Genomic DNA, 18,396 nt, shown 5'->3' with positions numbered 1-18,396 from the left:
TGACTTTGATAATTACAGCAATTTGTATTTGAAAATGAAACAAAGACTTTCCCCTATTACTTTTAAAAGGTTTCTTTTAGTTGAAAAATGGTCAGAGTGGTTTTCAGTATCCAGCTGAAGCTTGACGTGAAATAGTAAACAGAAAAATTCGTAAAACTGAATKGGGTTTTGAATGACTATAAAAGCTTTAAGTGTTTAAAGAGATTTTTTTTCTTGAATTAATGTTTTTTATCATACTATTTTTTCTTTAAAGCAGAGACTTCAGCTGTCAGTTATACACAATGGTTCAGGTACAAAAACAGTGCATGAGTAAAATACAATCAGTTTGGTGGCTTATAACTATTTTTGCAGTTTTTTTCCTTAGTAAAATGTGTTCTTAAAGAATATGATGTCTTACTAAATAGTTTTATTCTTCTGCTTAGAGCCTTAAGGCTTGGATACCTCACTCAAGATATGATAGATGACTATGAACCAGCTTTAATGTTTACAATTCCAAGATTAGCCATTGTATGGTAAGTAATTTTAACTATCTGCTCTGCCTCATTTAAAGGTTTATTGAAGATTTGAAAAGCTGTGTTTAGAATTTTGATGGACTTTCATCATCAAAAGAGTTTGCTTTAGCTTTCTTTAAAAGAAATTAAAGAGGAGGATTGTTTTGTTCTAAATCATTACCAGTTTAATGTAGAATATCAAGCCAAAAAAAAAAAAGATGGTAGATCTCTAAATATAGAAGACTTGAACAATTGATCAGATATCCTCCAGCAAAATTTAAAAATTAGGAACATCATTTAATGCAGTGTCATGTTGTCAGAATTACTTCTTGAAAGCACATATTTTGTGACACTCAGAAATAGTATGACCTAAGTATACAAGTGTTGAAAACTRCAAACTTTTAATTAGATTTGAGTATTTTTCTCAATGACTCAAGCTTCAGAAGGAATTGTCATGGCAAAATGCATTGTAACTGTTGAGTTAGGCTTAATTCTCTTCAAAGAAAATATTAATATGTGTAACCTTTGTGTAAATTTGTGCCCTGTATTGACCACTCAAGGCAACTAAATTATAACAGTGTGTTTTGCTTCATGCAGTTTTTGCAATATTGAACAAATCCAATGCATTTTTCCTGATGAGTCTTCATGATTCAGTAARGCAGCAGCTTCTCTGGAGTAAAGCCAGCATATTTTTAATATTTTACCATTGTGAATGTTTTAAAGTTAGCTAATATAAGTAGTATAATTGAGGGAAATAAAAAACCTCAAATCCTGAGTGTAATACACTTCCCCTCAGGAAATCCCTGTGGCCTGTTGTTCCTGTTAAATAGTATATTGTCTGTAACTGTCATTCTAAAAATAATAACAGTAATAATCTGATTATTGGAAGAGAACAGGAATGTGAGAACTCAGTTTGAAGCTGCTGGGAGACACAGAGAAGGAGAACACATCATGACTGACTGGAAAACCAGGGGCTCTCTGGAAAATAGAACATATCTATCCCAATTTTCAAATAAGGATAGAGAAGGAGAAGAGAAAAAGTTTACCTGCTCTTACTTATCCAGTGGTATGAAAATAAATCACTGTTATGTGAAGTTCCACAGAAAAACTACCCCATCTGGTTACAGTGTTCTATGGAAGAAACACAAGCATTTTATTTACTCTGTGAGAGGAAAAGCCTTTAAATGCAAGATGGAGACAATGCACTGGTCTCAGGCTGTGGCTCTGTGTCTTCATGAGAAGGATGGGTTTAAGAAGTACTTTTCAGGGTCATTGTTGTCTAAGGCTTCTTTTCAGACGTCAGTTTATCATACATTTTATATAGTGTGTGTTATCATACATTTTATATAGTGCGTGTCTCAGGAGGTGTCAGTGAATTTGGAATCTTGTAAGAAATACTAACACACACTTTTTAGCAATTTTTAGTTCTTTCCAGTGATAGTTTTATTCAGGCTTTGATTTAGAGTTCTTTCAAATGTTATACAGAAGCCATTTCATAATATTTTTTTTGTTTTTCCTGTAGTGCTCTAACCCACTTATTTTTTTTTTATTTCTTCTGAGAATTAAATTCTGTGGAAAGCTAACTGTTTGAAAGCCAAAGGAACAAGGACTTGGCATCTGGTAGAAGTTTGAGAAGAGTAGCCTTGAGCTTTCACTGAGCAAAGTTGTAACATTTGCTTATGCAGAACATAAGACATGAGTCAGCAATAAATGCTTCACTTTGTGGCAACCTGCTTGTTGAAGCTTGGAAAGCGTGGAAAAAAAAGATAAAATTGTGTATCCTTGGCAACAAGATAATTTGTCTTAAGCTACAAAAAAAAAAAAAAAGACGTGCAAAGGAAACAACTTTTTCTCTCTCATCTCTTCCCCTGCTCCTGCCCTCAAAACCCTAATCCCCTGGTCTTTTTTTAAATATTTCAGAGGTGTAGCTTGGGACATCAGCTTTGCTGCTGTGTCTCAGAGAGCCTTTGGTGGTCCCATGGGTGCTTGCTAGGGAATAGCTGGTGACCAAAGGACTGTGGCAGTCCTGTTAGTCAGCCAAGGGTCCCCATTCCTCAGGAATATTTGGGTGCTGAATAACTGAAGCAATGTATAAACTGWGTTTAAGAAAACGAAAATACCTTTGAAATACCTTGGATAATAAAACACTGACTATGGGCAGGAAGGGCATAAAGGCCTTGGAAAAAGATGACTGATGTGATCTCAACTGTGAGAACAGGTTGCCTTTGGGAAATACACATTGTTTTTGCAGTGGGCAGAGGATTAAAGAGTTTTAAGCAGAGTTGTGCCTGGTGGGAATCCACTCTCAGACACAGTGTGGTGTGGTACAGCAAATATGAGGGTGGATTTTGTTTAAACCCTGGCACAAACAAGTTTGGGCAGTGGTGATTTGGGCAGGAGGAGCTATTGAGATATCTGCAATATATCTGAAGTACATGGAGGCTCTCAGGATCATGAACTTCACCTCTTTCCAGGGAAATTTATACAAGTGCTGAGTTGATTTAGAAGCACRGTTTAATCAAAATGTGTTTCAGGTTATTTAAAGAATCTTTTCTTTTTTTACCAAGTTTCAATACCAGGTCCTATTTTAGTGGATTTTGTATCTTAGAGGCAGAGAACTAGGAGCTCAGGGTTCAGCYACCTTACCTGGCAATTATTTAGACTGGAAAGCAAAACCCATCTGCACTGTCTCAAATCAGTGGACTTTCCCCAGTGTAGTTGATAGTAGGTTTCCTATGTGTTTTTTTTGTTTTGTTTTGTTTTTTATCAGTCAGCTGCAGCAATGAAACAAGTATGTTTTCTTCCCTTTATGCATCCATTGCTATTTTCTGTCATGGTTTAAGATGTAGTTTAAGAAGAGGGGAACACAGTGGAGGGAATCTTTTTCCTTTTACTTCAAATAGCCTCTAATTCTAACTGTGGGTAAATAAGAGAAAAATAAGATAATGAGATGTAGTTGAATGTYGTTCTAATGTTTATGTACAGTTGCTTTCTGACTGTTCAGTGGTTGCTCTGTGTAATAAAATGTTCATTTATGTGTGTGTTCATGCGTGTATTTGAATTACAGTGGCCTTGTTGTCTACTCCGAGGGACCATTAAACTTGGACCATAAACCAGAAGATATGTCTGAACTCTTCAGACCTTTTCACACTTTGCTAAGAAAAATAAGGCAAGTAATAACAGTTAGCTGTAACTGCTCCTCTTCTGAAGTGAAAATCAGAGGTCTGAAAACTCATAAATGCTTAGAAAAGTGTTTCTGTTTTCTRTGTTAACCATAAACTGCATTTTCCTCTCATCAGTGTGATATACCCATGAAATAACTAAATGTAGTTTTTCATTCCATGGTAGTTTTCTGAACTTTTAATCTCTCTGATAGTTTCTCTTTTTTTTGAATATCATTTTATAGCATTTCACATTTTCCTTTTGGTTAGATAATGCCTGARTTACTAAAGTTAGAGTTTATTTTTGGGAGATTCTGTTTCTAATTAGCATCAATGTTTGTGTTYAACTAGGCTGATTACATTTTCTCGTTATGTTATGATGCAATACTCAGATAATTCTTAACCTAATAGAAATGATTATCTGTTTTTCATATTGTAGATTTGTTTTTATAGGGTGGATTGCTTTATACTTGTTTCCATAATGGTTCAGTCTTGGTTACCATTGGAGTTGTGGGCTTTGGCTCAAGTATAAAGAACATAAAAATATTTTTTTCTTAGCTGAGGTCTTTAGAAGACTGATCTGTTACTTTGGAGAAATKAAGCTGTATCTTTAAAGGATCTTTATGTTCACCCTGTCAGGCTGTTAAAAAGTTTTCTTAATCCATAAACCCTATTACTTACTTGGAATTCGAATTTGTATACAAACAGCAACTTTTGTTCCTGGAGATCTCTACAGATAATTTGACAGGTTTGTTTTTTTTTCCATTTTCCCTTGTGTCCAATTTTCAGCAGTTTATCGCCTTCCCTGGATGTCTTGGTGACAGTTTGATGTAAGAATAGTTTTCACATAGTTTATCCAGATTGATCTCCTCTCATCCGTTAGAGGTGAGGCATCTCCTGAGGGAAAATGTAAGCTCTGTCAGGGGTGGTTCAGAGGGGAGCTATTTCTGAAGTTAGCCTTTATAAATATCTAGACCACATCCTCTTGTGCCTCTTGAAKACTGCCTAGTATTTTTGTCTAGAAGTCTTATTTTTAGGTACATTAGAATATTGAAATCTTGAAATCTGAGAATTAAAATTGGCAAATCAACATTTTTTTTTGTTGGGGTTTTTTTGAGTGATTATGGTTTTATAAAACAATACGTTAAGAACAACAACATAAATTGAGGGGAAAAACTGAAGTTAGAAGTGGGAAAAAGCTTTATTGGTACCAAAGCTTGAAAAACCCGGGAAGTTTTTCTTACATTAACATGCCTTATTCCAAATATGTGGCTATTGCAGGTATTTTCTCTGGCTGTCCAAAGCCAAAAGGATATTTAAAAGCTAATATGCTTTTCATAATTTGTATTTTCTGTTTTATCCTCATATTTCACAACGTGGAAAATGAAAATCAATGAAGTCAGTATATTGCTCAGTCAATTTAATTTTCGGTTCTGTGAACTTCTGGGGTTGAAAACMGATTTGTAAAATGCTTGTTTGTTCAATAACTACAGTTTTCAATGCAAACCCTAAAAAAGAAGTTTTCAGATTCAATTTTGGAAAAGTTTTGATGTACTTTAAGACTTGTATTTATTCTGTGAAGGAAAGGGAACATTAAAAATGTGATTTCAGTTGTCTAGGAGACAAAGTTTGCAGTGTGTTCTTAGTGAGATAACATCAGAGCAAAAATTGAAGCAAGAAGTAATATAAAATTCCATGTCTGGCAGTCTCTGAATTGAAGGAACTCAAATACTGGCRAGAACTGAGCTCAAAAAATCCTTTAGTATAATTCTTGAATGAAAAATACATTGAATGAAAATAACCATGAGATACAAATAAGTGTGCTGTTCTCAYAGGGTAATTGAATTAATTTTAAAAGTACCTAAGCTGTGTAGTTTTTTTTTCTTATCACAGATATTTTTAATTCATCAGGCTGCAATCCCTCCTCTGTGAGAATGTTCATAGAAACCTATGAGGAAGATGAAATGAGATATTTGATACTAATATTTCTGCTCCCCAACAAAGGAAGAGTGCTTTTTCCTGCTCCAGTTTCCATCACCAGTACTTAAGACATGAAAATAGATTCGGTAGTCTTCTGTTAAAATAGCTGCATTTTGTACTGCAGTTGTGTGCCTGTTCTAAGAATATAGAACAGCATCTTACTGCAGAATATGATCACATCCCAGTGAATTTCTCTCTAAAGTTCTATAACTTTTTAGCCAACTAAATATTTTAGCTCCAGGAGTTACGTCAAATACAGAGCTGATTATTTTGTAGGATTGCAGGTAATTAATTTTTAAGCTGTATTATCCTAAAATATCCACAAGGCAAAGATAAGTATGGTATTTAATTATGTGGATCCACATAATTGAATCAGAACTAGCAGAGAAGATAAATATCTATTAGGTATGAAAATTTTTGGTGTCCTACTAGTGGCTGATAACTTTGAAAACAATAGAGGTCTGAGAAAAAGCAGTAATGGTTCTTGCTTAGTTTTTGGAAAGGTTGAAGAGCAAATTATGCTTTGAATGTTTTAATTAATTTTTACGCCAGGTGCTTGTGTTGACTTTTATTTTGTCTGTAAAACATTAGCATTGATATTTTATACATCAACCAAAGCATAATTATATATTAGTGTTACCTTTGTGCCTTGAAACTAAGGTGTTTAAACCATTTCTGCCAAACTACTTCAGTCTGCTTTGGAAGTAAATAAATCACATTGTCTGCTCTGTGCACAGATATTTAACTTGGGTGCCTGTGACACTGAACGTTCTTGTGATAAAATGCTGCCTGTACTATATATACCTTTGAGGCTGCTGTACAGAGATTTTCAAAAGTCAGCAAACTTGGAATTTTGCAGTACTCCTTAATTCTGCCCTATTTGAGAGCTCTTTGCTTTCCTGGTGCTTGTTCCTGGACCATTGCAAGTGATGGCAGGGTCCCTATGGATTCTGGTGGTGCAGAGCCAAGCAGATTGCACACCAAATGGTKCAGGGTGCAGAATCAGAGGATCACACCATTTTAAATACACTGAAACCTTCCTGGATCATTGACTAGAAATTAGATGCAGTATGCATGCTGTCTGTGTGTTAAAGAATTGGGTGGGGACAGTGTGAAATCTGTGTGTCTTAAAAGTGTGCACACTGATTGGGGGAAAATCAGCTAGTTTATCCAAGGTGGCTATATTCAAAACTTGGAGTTGATTTAAAACTTGAACAGTCAAGGAGTGCCAGTGCTGTTTGTTGCATATCTCAGTGTTGGTTTCTCAGTATGGATGTGTCACAGATCCGTGGCTTCGGTGTGCAGAGCTGAGCCAGTGGGAGCGGGAGCATCCCTGTACCTGCACTGCCTCCTGTGGGGGCAGCTCCATTGAGACAGCTGGTGATGCTCCCTTTGGAGCATGAATTGAAGCACAGCCTGGCCATAACAATGAARCTGTTCTCTGACAATAAAACAGTTTAAAATTCAAGTCAGAATAAGAACAAAGTTAATGGAGGTGGCTTGACGAATGTGCCGGATTAGGGGGTTTGTGGGCCTGTCCTCTGTTACACCAAACTTGTCTTTAAATGGACATCTGGCCTTGCATCTTTGAAGAACTCMTTTCTGTGCCCTGGATATTGGCAGTAGAGTGAAATATGTTAATTGGTTTTGCACTGGGCAGAGCAAATCTCTACTACTGCTTGTAATAGGCAGARCACATCTGAAGAACTTGCTTTGTATTTCTGCCAGTAGCTGTAACCCCTGAAAGAAAAATGTTCCTTGTATTTTGAAAGCTGGATTGCCTTTCTGTGATACAATGCCAAAAAGAGTAAAAGCAGGTGAAACCTCAACATGCACTTTATAAAGTTCAGTATTTTCTGAAGCCTGAGAAGAAAGSACATTGCTGCTGTCAGGGTGGGTTGCAGAAGCTGGCTTTATCTGTGGCTTCTGAATAATGAAAGCAGAAGGAGAAATTGTCTGTATGAGCACAATGAGTTAAAGGTTTTTCAGCAGAAAGGAAATGAACCATTGAAGTACCTACAGTTTGATTAAGCCKTATACTTTACTGATGATGCCTGATGTTTTGTTTTTTAGCAGTGAAATGTCACATTACTTTCCATATATTGGTTAACATTCATATTCAATATCTTCGTAGTCATTTTAAAACATGGCAGGCTGGCAGTAAGTCCTGGATAATCTRAAATACAGTGTATCTAAAAGGTAACTGTTGATCAAACATTTGTCATCTTTAAAAATGGCTGGTGAATCTACGGAATTTTTAAGCAGAGAAGTGAAGATAATTGCCTGAGCCTCTTTTAGAACAAGCCGTATTTGTTAATAGCAAAATTTCTAGTGTTTGAATTAGGAAAATGAGCATATTCCCTTTGAATTTAAAGCAGGATTATTTCTCTGCTGAAATTATAGGGCTGATAGACTACCCCATGTAATTCAACTGCTTGTGTTTCTCCTCCAAGGCTGTGCAGATCTGACTCACCTAAAAAGACATGAGGACTGTCAGCTGATTTCCTTGGTGATGGTTAATGTTATTATCATTATTATTATCATCATCATCAGTATTTTAATCAGGTTTTATTTACTATCCTCAAAACTGCACACAATTGCTCTTAGATTTTGAGGTGTTGTTATTGACAGAAATAGCGTTCATTGCTGAAGTTAGTGGAGATAGCCAGTATARAGTAAATATGTGTTTCCAGCACTTAATTTACAGTGAATGTGTGAAACCTGTATTGGATAGGTCTGAGCAGCCAGGCTCTCCAAGCCTTTGGAAAGGAAGCAGAGTAGCTCTGGGCACTCAGACATCCAGGAATCCCAGGTGCTGCCATGTGGTGTTCTGGAGACCAAATAAAACCTCAGACTGATGCTGGAAGTCTGAAGATTCAATCTTCAATTTTCCCTGGTCCTCGTGCATCGTTCCCAGTTATGCTGATGAGCTGGGATGGAAAGCAAATTCCTCTGAATATTGCTGTATAGGCTCTGTTTGTAGAAGTTGCTCATTCGTGTTTTAAGAAGAGTGTGTGACTGTGGTGCATGGAAGAGTGTAGCTGCTGTTTGAGCTGTGCTGGACACTTCGTGACACACACTTTTAATCCATGCAAGAAATGTTCACTGTGGGTTGCTGAACAGAGGGATTCTGCCTTGTTTCAGAAATCCCTGGCTGCTGGCAGCCAGCAGGATGCACTCACAGGGATCACTGTGTGTCTGTCCTGTGCTTGTGCTCTTCCTTGGGATCCATGAGCAGAACCATGATTTTCTACTTGATGGGCCCTGACCCAACTCAGAAATTTCTTATGTCTGGAATATCTTTGTATATGTGAGGGACAAGCTTAAGCCCTTCACTGTTACGTTACAGTAAGTGTGCTTACTCTTGTTTGTTGTGTTTTTTTTTTAATGAAAACCCCAACTGTTTTTAAAATCACATGTTACTTTTTTTATACTTATAGAATTCTACATTATAGTGTTTTGGTAAAAACTAGCAAAATAAAAATTCATAATACAAAGCCTCATGGCAGCAATCTTTATTTTGTGTTTTTATTCATCCCATTGGTATAGTTACTTAACAAATAAGCCATGATAATACTGCTATTTTTATGCTGACCTTAAAACTTAAGCCATTTCCTATCAGTTTTTTTTCAAGATGATGTTCAAGTGCTTAATCTCTTASAGACCCTGGTTAAATACAAGATCTCAGTAATAATAAGGTGATATCATTACATACTATGTAGATAAAATAAAGGAATTTATAAATATTAAAAATGTTCTATGTGCCAAATAGCAGTACTGGTTTGTAGCTTATTAGTCACAATAAGCTTGTCTGTTTTCCTTTCTTACTCATTTATTTGACTGAAAAAATTGTGAAACTGTGGTTTTGAAGATACACATGGAATGATTCTATGAAGTTCTGACTTCTCCATTACAGATTGTGGCAAGGGAAGATACAATAGAGCAGTTGTTTCTTATAAGGTAGTACTTCTGGARGCTTAGAACTTTTTCAGGGTCATATTAGTCATATAAAGCAAGATTTTAAAAAAAAATGCAATGTTAATTGTGTGGAATGTACATAGCCATAAGCGTGCTTATCTAAACTATTGGGTTTTTTATACTGTAGGTAGTTGATATACAAGTGTGATATCAGTGATTTATTTTTTGAGCTATTTGAAAAGCTGATTGTACTTGCAAAAATATTTGGTCTTTGAGTTAACAAGTTAAGAATGTAAACCATTGACTGGAAATCAAGATGTGAGATTTCTTGAATGTTTTTTTGGGTTCTTTTCCCCCTTTTCTTCCCCCTAAAGTTACTTCTGTAAGGGAATTCTTTTACTATGTGCATATTATTATTATTATTATTATTATTATTATTATTATTATTATTATTATTGTGCCAGCTGTATGTCACCTGCTAACAAATGATTCCTAAACACATGAGGAATAATGGACTCCTAACTTCTGTTGAAAAGGTCTTGCTTTTCCCATCTTTTCATTTATGCTAAAATGCACTAACTGATCTTTGAAAATGATGGCAGCAGTTCTTGACAGAGGATATTTTGATATATGACTTTTAATTGAGAGGGATAATGYAAATCAAATTCAGACCTAAAAATAAGTCTGTGGATTTGTTTTTAAGTTATAAAGCACTTAATAGCACTTTGTTTTCAGGTGCCCATAGTCCTAAACTGCAGTACTGAGGACAGTTGGTAACACTGGAGATGCTGCATGTCTGTAGAAAACACAGTTTACTAAATTGCTCAGTGTTTGCTTCTAGACCTGCCTTGTTCTTAACATCATGCAGAAGCTTTACTCCTTACTGACCGTGGTGTCGTGGCTTAACCCCAGCTGAAAACTCAGCTCCAAGCAGCCACTTACCCTCCAGTGGGTTTGGGGGGAGAATTGGAAGAGTAAAAGGGAGAAAATTCATGGGTTGAGATAGAGACAGTTTAATAGGTAAAGCAAAAGCCCCAGACACAAGCAAAGCAGAGCAAAKAATTAATTCAGCCCTTCCCAGGGCAGGTGTTCAGCCATCCCAGGACAGCCSRGCTGTGTCACACATAGCGGTGACTCGGGCAGACAAATGGCACCACTCCAAAGATCYCCYCTTCCTCCTTCTCCCAGSKTTATGTACTGAGCATGATGCCCTATATAGGGTCTGGAATATCCTTGTGTCATTTGGGGTCAGCTGCYCTGGCTGTGTGCCCTCCCCACTCCTCGTGCACCCCCAGYCTCCTCRYTGCTGGGGTGGGGTGAGGAGCACAAAAGGCCTTGGCTCTCTCMAAGTCCTGCTCAGCAAAAACAAAAACACCCCTGGGTTGTCAACACTGTTTCCWGCACAAATCCAAAACACARCCCCATAAGCAGCCACTTYGAAGAAAATTAAGTTTATGCCAGTCAAAACCAGAACACTGAGCTGAGTGTTTGAGGCAGGAGAGCCGACTTCCAATCTCTGTTTCAGTGATCAGGCTTCCAGATACCAGTGTTGCATAAGCAATATTACTGTTTTATTGAATCCTTTTATCTGACAGTATAATCCTSTGAAACTTCTGCAGTACTCTTTTGCAGAATATTTTTCTGAATTAACTTGATGGATGGAAAATCGGTTTGCTTATCAAAGTCAAATTCGTGAATTAAAAAATTGACAAAATGAATGTAATTGTGGGGGGCATTTTCACTAWAAGTGGTGGGGAGGGGAAAAGTTACATTTTTGTGTGTGTTTTGGTTTCTTTTGAGGCTTCACTGCAAGCATGTATATCMTTTTATACTCTATTTGCATGAGTAATCTCCAATTCAAGCATCAGTAGTCACGTGCTCTGRAAATGAATGCCAAATGCACCTTGAATTACACAGTCAAAAGTACTCTGTGCCCTCAAGTTCTGGATTTCTGCACTAAGTTCTGGATTTCTGCACAGTAAAAGCTTTTTTAAAATCTCTAACATCAATGCCTCATGATTATAAATGACAAGTGATGTGTGTATTTCTTCATTTTCAGGGATCTCCTTCAGACGCTGACCGAGGATGAGCTGCACACACTGGAACGTAACCTCTGCATCTCTCAAGATGTAGATTTTCCTGTCAGAGCAGATCCTGAAGTTCCCTCTGTCATTACACCAGGCATAACTTCGGCTTTGCCTCCTAAGGAACTTTCAGCAAAAGCTGAAAACACAGAGGCTGAGCTGGCTTGTTCCATGCAGTATGATGAGCAGGAGCTGGAGCAGCTGAACAGGATGGTACACAGAGTAGGAGATGAAATGTCTTCTCTGCTTTCCCCTCCAAGCATCTGTCAGTCTCCAGCTCACAGACCTAGCCTAAGAAATAGTTCCAGCACAGAAGCCTCACCAACAAGACACCATCTTGACAACTTAACTGATGAAGAGGACAGAGTGTTTTTTATGGATGACCTAGATGGAGCAGGAGAAGCTCTGGCTGGGTTGGATTCAGTAAGTGATACTTTTGCTTGGGTGAATAACCCTTGCCACGATTCAAAACAGAACCTGCAATATAGAGATGCTTTGCTTTATGAGAATGGCCATCAGACAGAGGAAACTTTGCTTTTAAAAGATGCTGAAAGTGACTTGAGCAATAATAACAATGTTGAAGATGGAAAACAGATGTCTGGCATTTCAGTTCCAAATTCATGCAGCTGTCTAGAAGGTCCAGACTCACAGTTATACCTCAATGGCTGGGATGCGTATGCTGATGATGCAGAAACGGCRGAAGTGATAGCTCACAGGACAGGGGGAATGAAAATATCTGCTACTGTAATATTCAATCCTAAATCTCCTTCTAGCTCAGAATCCCCGGTAACAACCCCAGAAGCAGCTATTAGTTGTGTTCCTGGATCTGCTAATCCATTAGCAAATGAGGAGGAGGATGAATCCCATAAACTCAGTATAGCTGCCACAAACTGTCTAATTAATTCCTGTGTGTGTTGTGGCAGCTGTGAAGACAGCAGGGAGGACGGTGTTGAAGGTTTAAAGACTAAACATTCTGCAGGAGGTGTTGTAAATGCTTCATACACATTAGTAAAGTCTAAAGAAATGGACCACGTAGATAACTTGGACAGTTCAGTCCCTGAGCAGGAAACATTAAAACCTGAAACTTCTGCTTTGTTAGCAGAAAGAGACTTTGGCAGTGAAGAGCAAAAGCTGCCAATCTCCTCTAAGTGCCTGGCACATTCCTCAGGTTCACAGGTAGGAGCAGAAAGTGACTCCCAAGGAGAAGCAGAAAGCATCTCAAATCAGCAGAAGAAATGGGAGAAGAGAAAACAACTGTGTGATAAAAAAATGGACTACAATGAAGATGCTAGTAGTGAAAGGACAGCAAAGGAAGATGTCAAGTCAAGATCTAGTTCAAGGTAAGACCAACTTGATGTCTTGGTAGTAATTTGCATGTACATAAATTCCTGTATCCTTGTACTGCAGTGACTGTGTATCATTAGTGTTGATTTTAAGGACAATAGATTAAGGATTTTATCCATATATATTTTTTAATGCAGGTCACTTTTTATTGAACATCAGCTTTTCTGCAAAAGATTTGGAGATCATCTGAATTTTAATCGTCTAATGTCTCTGTATTATTGAAATCAATGTTACATTACCTGCTTAATGTTTCCAAGAGGGCATTGCTGCTAAATGGTACCTGGGTCATTACTTCCATTGTACTCTGCTGTTTTACAGGAAAAGTGTCTGGCAAATACTAAAATGTTAACTTTTGCATCAGTGCATGGGATCAGATTGTGGTCTAAATACATTTTACCTTGGCTTCATTTGAGAGAAGGGGTTGATTTGACCATGTTGCTTAAGAGCACAAGTGTATTTGTGAATGTCTGTGTGCTGAAGGAGCCTAACCAAGTTCAGAAGTGGCTTTTAAGCCTATTGGACCATTTCAGCCAAAGTTGATAGAAGAATAGAGGTCATGGATTAAGATTCTGCATATTTAATGACAATAAGGAACTTGATAATGAGGAGATAACATAATTATACTGTAATCAAGAAAATGCCATGCTTCAGCTCAACTTTGATTAGACACTAGGGATCATACACCGGTCAGTTGGAACTTCATTTTGAAGTGTGCTGTTTTGTAGTGAGTCCTCAGTTTCCCTGAAGTATTACTACCATGAGGCAGAGGGAAGACATTAGAGATAAGTTACCTTTGTTTTCTGTATTTGTGTGGCAGCTGGCTTTCTTTGTGTGTCATGCAGGATCTCTCATTTCGTTATGTTCATAGAGTTCAGGATAACACAGTGGAGGTAGCTTGAGCCATGAAGCATAACCACAGTATAAARGCTACAGAAATAACTGTACCAATGGAAGTATGAAATGTTTTACTGGCAGTGGAAATAGAATCATGAGTTCTTTGGTCTGGACCCAATTCCTTTTACAGGTGAAATACAACTTAGCAACACAGAACTTGACTTTTGAGAAGGTAATTTTATCTTTCTCATTATTCTGACTATTTGCAATCTTAGGTTTGCAAATATGATCATTTCCAAGGCCTTACGACAGGGTTTCTGAATGGACTTCCTTTTAAGATGTAACATTTGACATTCCATGATTTTGCAGCACTTCAAGTGGAATACTGCTTAAAAGTATTTACTGTGTTTAGTTACTTTCTTCATAAATGATACAAAATTCAGACTTTGTTTACCAGTTTTGGCTTGGGTAGGATAGTAAATGAAATTTTTGAAAACAAGTTTGCAAAGTTTAGTAAAATTATATGTAAGCTACTATTTGAGCTTCCATGTTTTGTGAATGTAATAATTTCTCCACTGATTTGTCCARCCTCTATTAATATTGTTTAAAAACTTAATCTGAGAATTGTCCTTTTACCAAGAGTTCTCTGTGTTTGGGTTTGCTTTTGTTTGCTCCTGATTCCTGTCTGGCCTCTCCTACCTGTTGTGATTTTGTAGACCTAAGTCACATTTTGTCTGTGTGATTACTTTTTCAGATTGGAAAAGTCACAGCTTACTTGATCAGAAGTTGTCCACAAATTGTTCACACTTTTGATCATTCTTTATCTCTTGCCCTAAATGATTTTCAGTAATGTGATTTCCTCTTAGCAATAAGTGAATCAGAACTGCACGTACTCAAGGTATGATCAAACTGTGGATGTGCACAGTGGCATAATAGTTTTCTGTTGTTTTTCAGTGGTTCCACTATTCTGGTTGGGATTTTTTGCTAAGTGTTGTGCTGAGGTTCTTTCTGAAGTTGCCGGCTAAAGCCCCAAGATGCTGCTTGTGGTCTCAGAGGCTGTCATTCTGTATCTATTGCTAAAATTGTTCTCCATGTGTTTACTAGTTAATTCTTGCCATTTTATTACCTGTTATTCAGACTGAAAGATCCTGGGCAGTTCTTCAGTCTGTTCTTGTTATTACCCTGAATAATTTTGCTTTGGTAGTAGCCTTTCAGAGCTCATTGCTCTCCCTGTTTTTTGCAGATAATTCACAAAAAACAAAACTGCCAGAGTGGTAAAGAACTTCAGCTGTGCCATCCTGCTCTCCTAAGAAGTGATTGTTTAACAGCTTCTCCCTATTTGTAGTTAAGAATTATTTCTGTATTTTGGCCCCCTCCCTCTTATGCTGTAGCTCCTTAGTTTTCTTAAAAGCCTTTAGTGGAGTATTTTGACAGATCCTATTTGGAAATCCAGGCTTGACAGATGAATCACCATTCTTCACAAGYTTCTTGACCCCCTCACAGAGCTCCCAAGAGGTTCCCTCTGCAGAAGTCCCGTTACTTCTTCCCAGACTGACCTTTATATTGTTGTCTACTTATTTTAGCTTTGATGTATTTTAAGTTGTTTGGTATGATCATCAGGCTTACAGAGCTAGAGCTGTTTGAATCCCCGTGGAGTCCTTTTTATTTTTAGGGATTGCCACCTTTAGACTCCAGGCATCAAGGAAGTTTTTAAAAGAGAGCTTAATAATTCATCTCATTCACTCWTGAGTGAATGTTTTTGAATATTTCGTTGACAAGTTAGTGGGATTTGTCTGTTTTCATCATAGCCTCTTACACAGTTACTTCACTGATTACTTCTAATTAGCTGTATTCATTATTGAGACTGCAGTACATCTGTTATTAATTGGCAAGTATTCTACCTTTGCAGCCRTAGGGATGGAGGTATTTGGCTACAAGTTCGTTGCTGCTTTGTTTGGAAGCATTCTAATATCAACTCCTTTGGTATATTCTATGAAAAATGGAGGTGCTGGGGTTCTACTGAGAACTAGATTAAAAATGTATATATGGATAGATCTTACTATCCTTTTATATGTGTATAGATTTGRGTCTTGCCTCTGAATCACTAGTCATGTTACCAATAAAAGAGATAATTCAGATACAGAACAGAACTTTGCAGACCTTTCCTTACTCATGCTGCCTGGGCAATGACTAATCACTGCTTTTTGATGGTATTTTTAAATTGAAAGATCACATTAGGCTTCTGTGACTGCTCCTTATTACGTGCTTGTGAATGCCAACTTAACCATAGGGGAAATGTTGGAGACAGTAGATTATTTTCAGAATGATGGACCCATTAGCTAGAACAATAAGCAGTCTCATACACATGGAATAGCTGCAGGATAGGCTCATTCATCAACTTGATAAATGTATTTACTTTCTRGTTACTGTAAGTCACCAAGTAGAAGAAAATTTTCTTTCCCTTTTCTGAATAAAGTTGCTCTCAAATGTGTATGTTGTGACACAAACTGTTAGTTTTACTAAGTCAGTCATTATACTACACAATACAACATTRTAGGTATAATCCCTGTGATCCAGATGGGTTTACCATAATAATCCCTGTATCTCAAGCGACTGATATTTTAGGCTTTGCCGTTTAGCCTCAAAATTCAGTGGAGTTTAAAACACAGATTAAACACAGAATCRTAGAATGGTTCAGGTTTGAAAGGACATTAAAGTTCATCTTGTTCCAACCCCCTGCCATGGGCAGGGACACCTTCCACAAGGKCAGGTTGCTCAGAGTYCCATCCAACCTGGCATTGGACACTTCCAAAGGATGGGACATTCTGAAATTCTTTGGGCAACCAGTGCCAGGGCCTCACTACCCTCACAGTACAGAATTTCTTCCCAATATCTAATCTAAACCTACCCTCCTTCAGTGTGAAGCCATCTCTCMTTGCYCTGTCACTGCCTGCTCTTCTAAAAAGTCCTTCTYCATCTTTCTTGTGGGCTCCCTTCAGGTGCTGAAAGGCCACAACTGGGTCACCTCAAAGCCTTCCCTTCTCCAGGCTGAACAATCCCAATTYTCTCAGCCTTTCTTCATAGCAGAGATGCTCCATTCCTCTGATCATCTTTGTGGCCTGCTCTGGCCTCCTCCTGAACTGCACCACTCCACTTGGTGTCATCAGCAAATCTGCTGAGGGTGCACTCAATCCCTTCATCTGTGTCATTAATGAAGATATAAGTAATTGTGGTCCCAATATGGACTCCTGAGAGACACCACTTGTCACTRATGTCCATCAGGATTTGAGCTGTTGACCGCTGCCCTCTGGATCTGACCATCCAATTTCTTACCCATCTAACGGTTCATGCATTGAATCCATCTCTCTCCTGATTTACAGCAAAGGATGTTCTGGGGTGCTGTGTCAAAGGCTTTACAGAAGTGCACCTAAATGACATCTGCAGCCCTTCCCTTGTCCACTGAGGGAGTCACTCTGTCACAGAAAGCCATCACTGGGTATTGACAGATCTCTACTACTTTGGTTTTTAAGTCATAGCTGTTGTTATGCCTTTCTCTGTTACTTGCTTGTAAGTATCTCAAAGATACAAAACACCAACAGCACAAGAGTCTTGGGCAGCAGTGATAATGAGATGCAAATACRAGAAAAGCACTAGGTAAGATGTAGTGTCTGATCTGCTGAAGGGACAATGTGATAAATAAAGGCTGTCATGTAGCAAAACAGACTGTTAWAGGGGGAAAGCCATCTAAGAATACAGGAGAAAATGATAAAACTGTGACAAAGCACCATTTGCTGTTTTGGGATGAAAAAGGGCATTACATCAAAACCAAGCTTTAAATCTGTATCTAGTATTCATTGTTTTCCAGAAGCAACAATAGAGTTTTTTTCAAAATTTTCTTTTAAATGTAAAATTCTGCCTGCTCTTTTGCAGAAGAAACAAAGTTACAAAGAGGGAAATTTTTTTTTTTGGGTGTTGTGTATATATTTGTCTTTGTGTTCTTTCCAGAACTCTTTGAGGCGTTCATGTAAACCTGCTAATGTTTTTTGAAGTTTGACATCTTGTTTCATAGTGTCATACAGTGCTGGTGTTTTGATGTTTTAGTCTTAAATACCTGGTTCTGTTGCATGTTTGTTAATCTACGTACTGACCTCAAAATAGTTCTGATATTTTTAAAAGGGATTGTTAAGTGTAGTTTCTCTCTTTTTTGCTGCGGGTCTATTGTGTCAAGCTTAAATTTTACAATTTTTTTTCTTTCAGTTTTCCTCAGTCTGTTTGAATGTATTCTTAACAAAGCCTTTTGTAGTGCCCTTGACAATTGGCAAAAGGAGCTGAAATTGTAGTGTGGAGAATTTCTTGCCTTCACACTTCCTGCAAGATCTGGCTGTGTCCATCAGCTGTTGGATGCTGGCGCTGTTTGCATTTACTTGTGGGGGCTAAAAAATAGATCATTTTGCCATATGCCTTTGCAGTGTAAGGAGGAGGAATGAGCATCCTTGGAAARGCATGTTTTGCTATTTGTTGATCTCTATTGGAATTCTAGAATAAGAGGAATTGTTTATTCTTCTCTGGCTTGGTATTCAAGTT

The 18,396-nt window shown here is 37.6% G+C and overlaps 1 protein-coding gene across 5 annotated transcripts in view; it reads left to right on the top strand.

Annotated features, from left to right (window-relative positions):
* Window positions 1-18,396, top strand: part of ZFYVE28 (zinc finger FYVE-type containing 28) — a 148,550-nt gene that overhangs the window by 92,274 nt on the left and 37,880 nt on the right. For 4 of the 5 annotated variants that reach the window (XM_057374047.1, XM_057374046.1, XM_057374045.1 and 1 more), the window contains exons 6-8: window positions 423-512; window positions 3,559-3,660; window positions 11,610-12,974. In XM_057374047.1, the coding sequence (XP_057230030.1) occupies window positions 423-512; window positions 3,559-3,660; window positions 11,610-12,974 (1,557 nt within the window). Of the gene's footprint in view, window positions 1-422; window positions 513-3,558; window positions 3,661-11,609; window positions 12,975-18,396 lie in introns of those variants that run through there. The other variant, XM_057374048.1, reaches the window with a different exon arrangement.

Source organism: Malurus melanocephalus, unplaced genomic scaffold (assembly GCF_030028575.1).
Source record: "Malurus melanocephalus ecotype Western Australia unplaced genomic scaffold, MMel_1.1 scaffold_214, whole genome shotgun sequence".
NCBI classification, from domain to species: Eukaryota; Metazoa; Chordata; class Aves; order Passeriformes; family Maluridae; genus Malurus; species Malurus melanocephalus.
The sequence above is the reverse complement of the archived record's forward strand: the minus strand, read 5'-3'. Positions and strand labels throughout refer to the sequence as shown.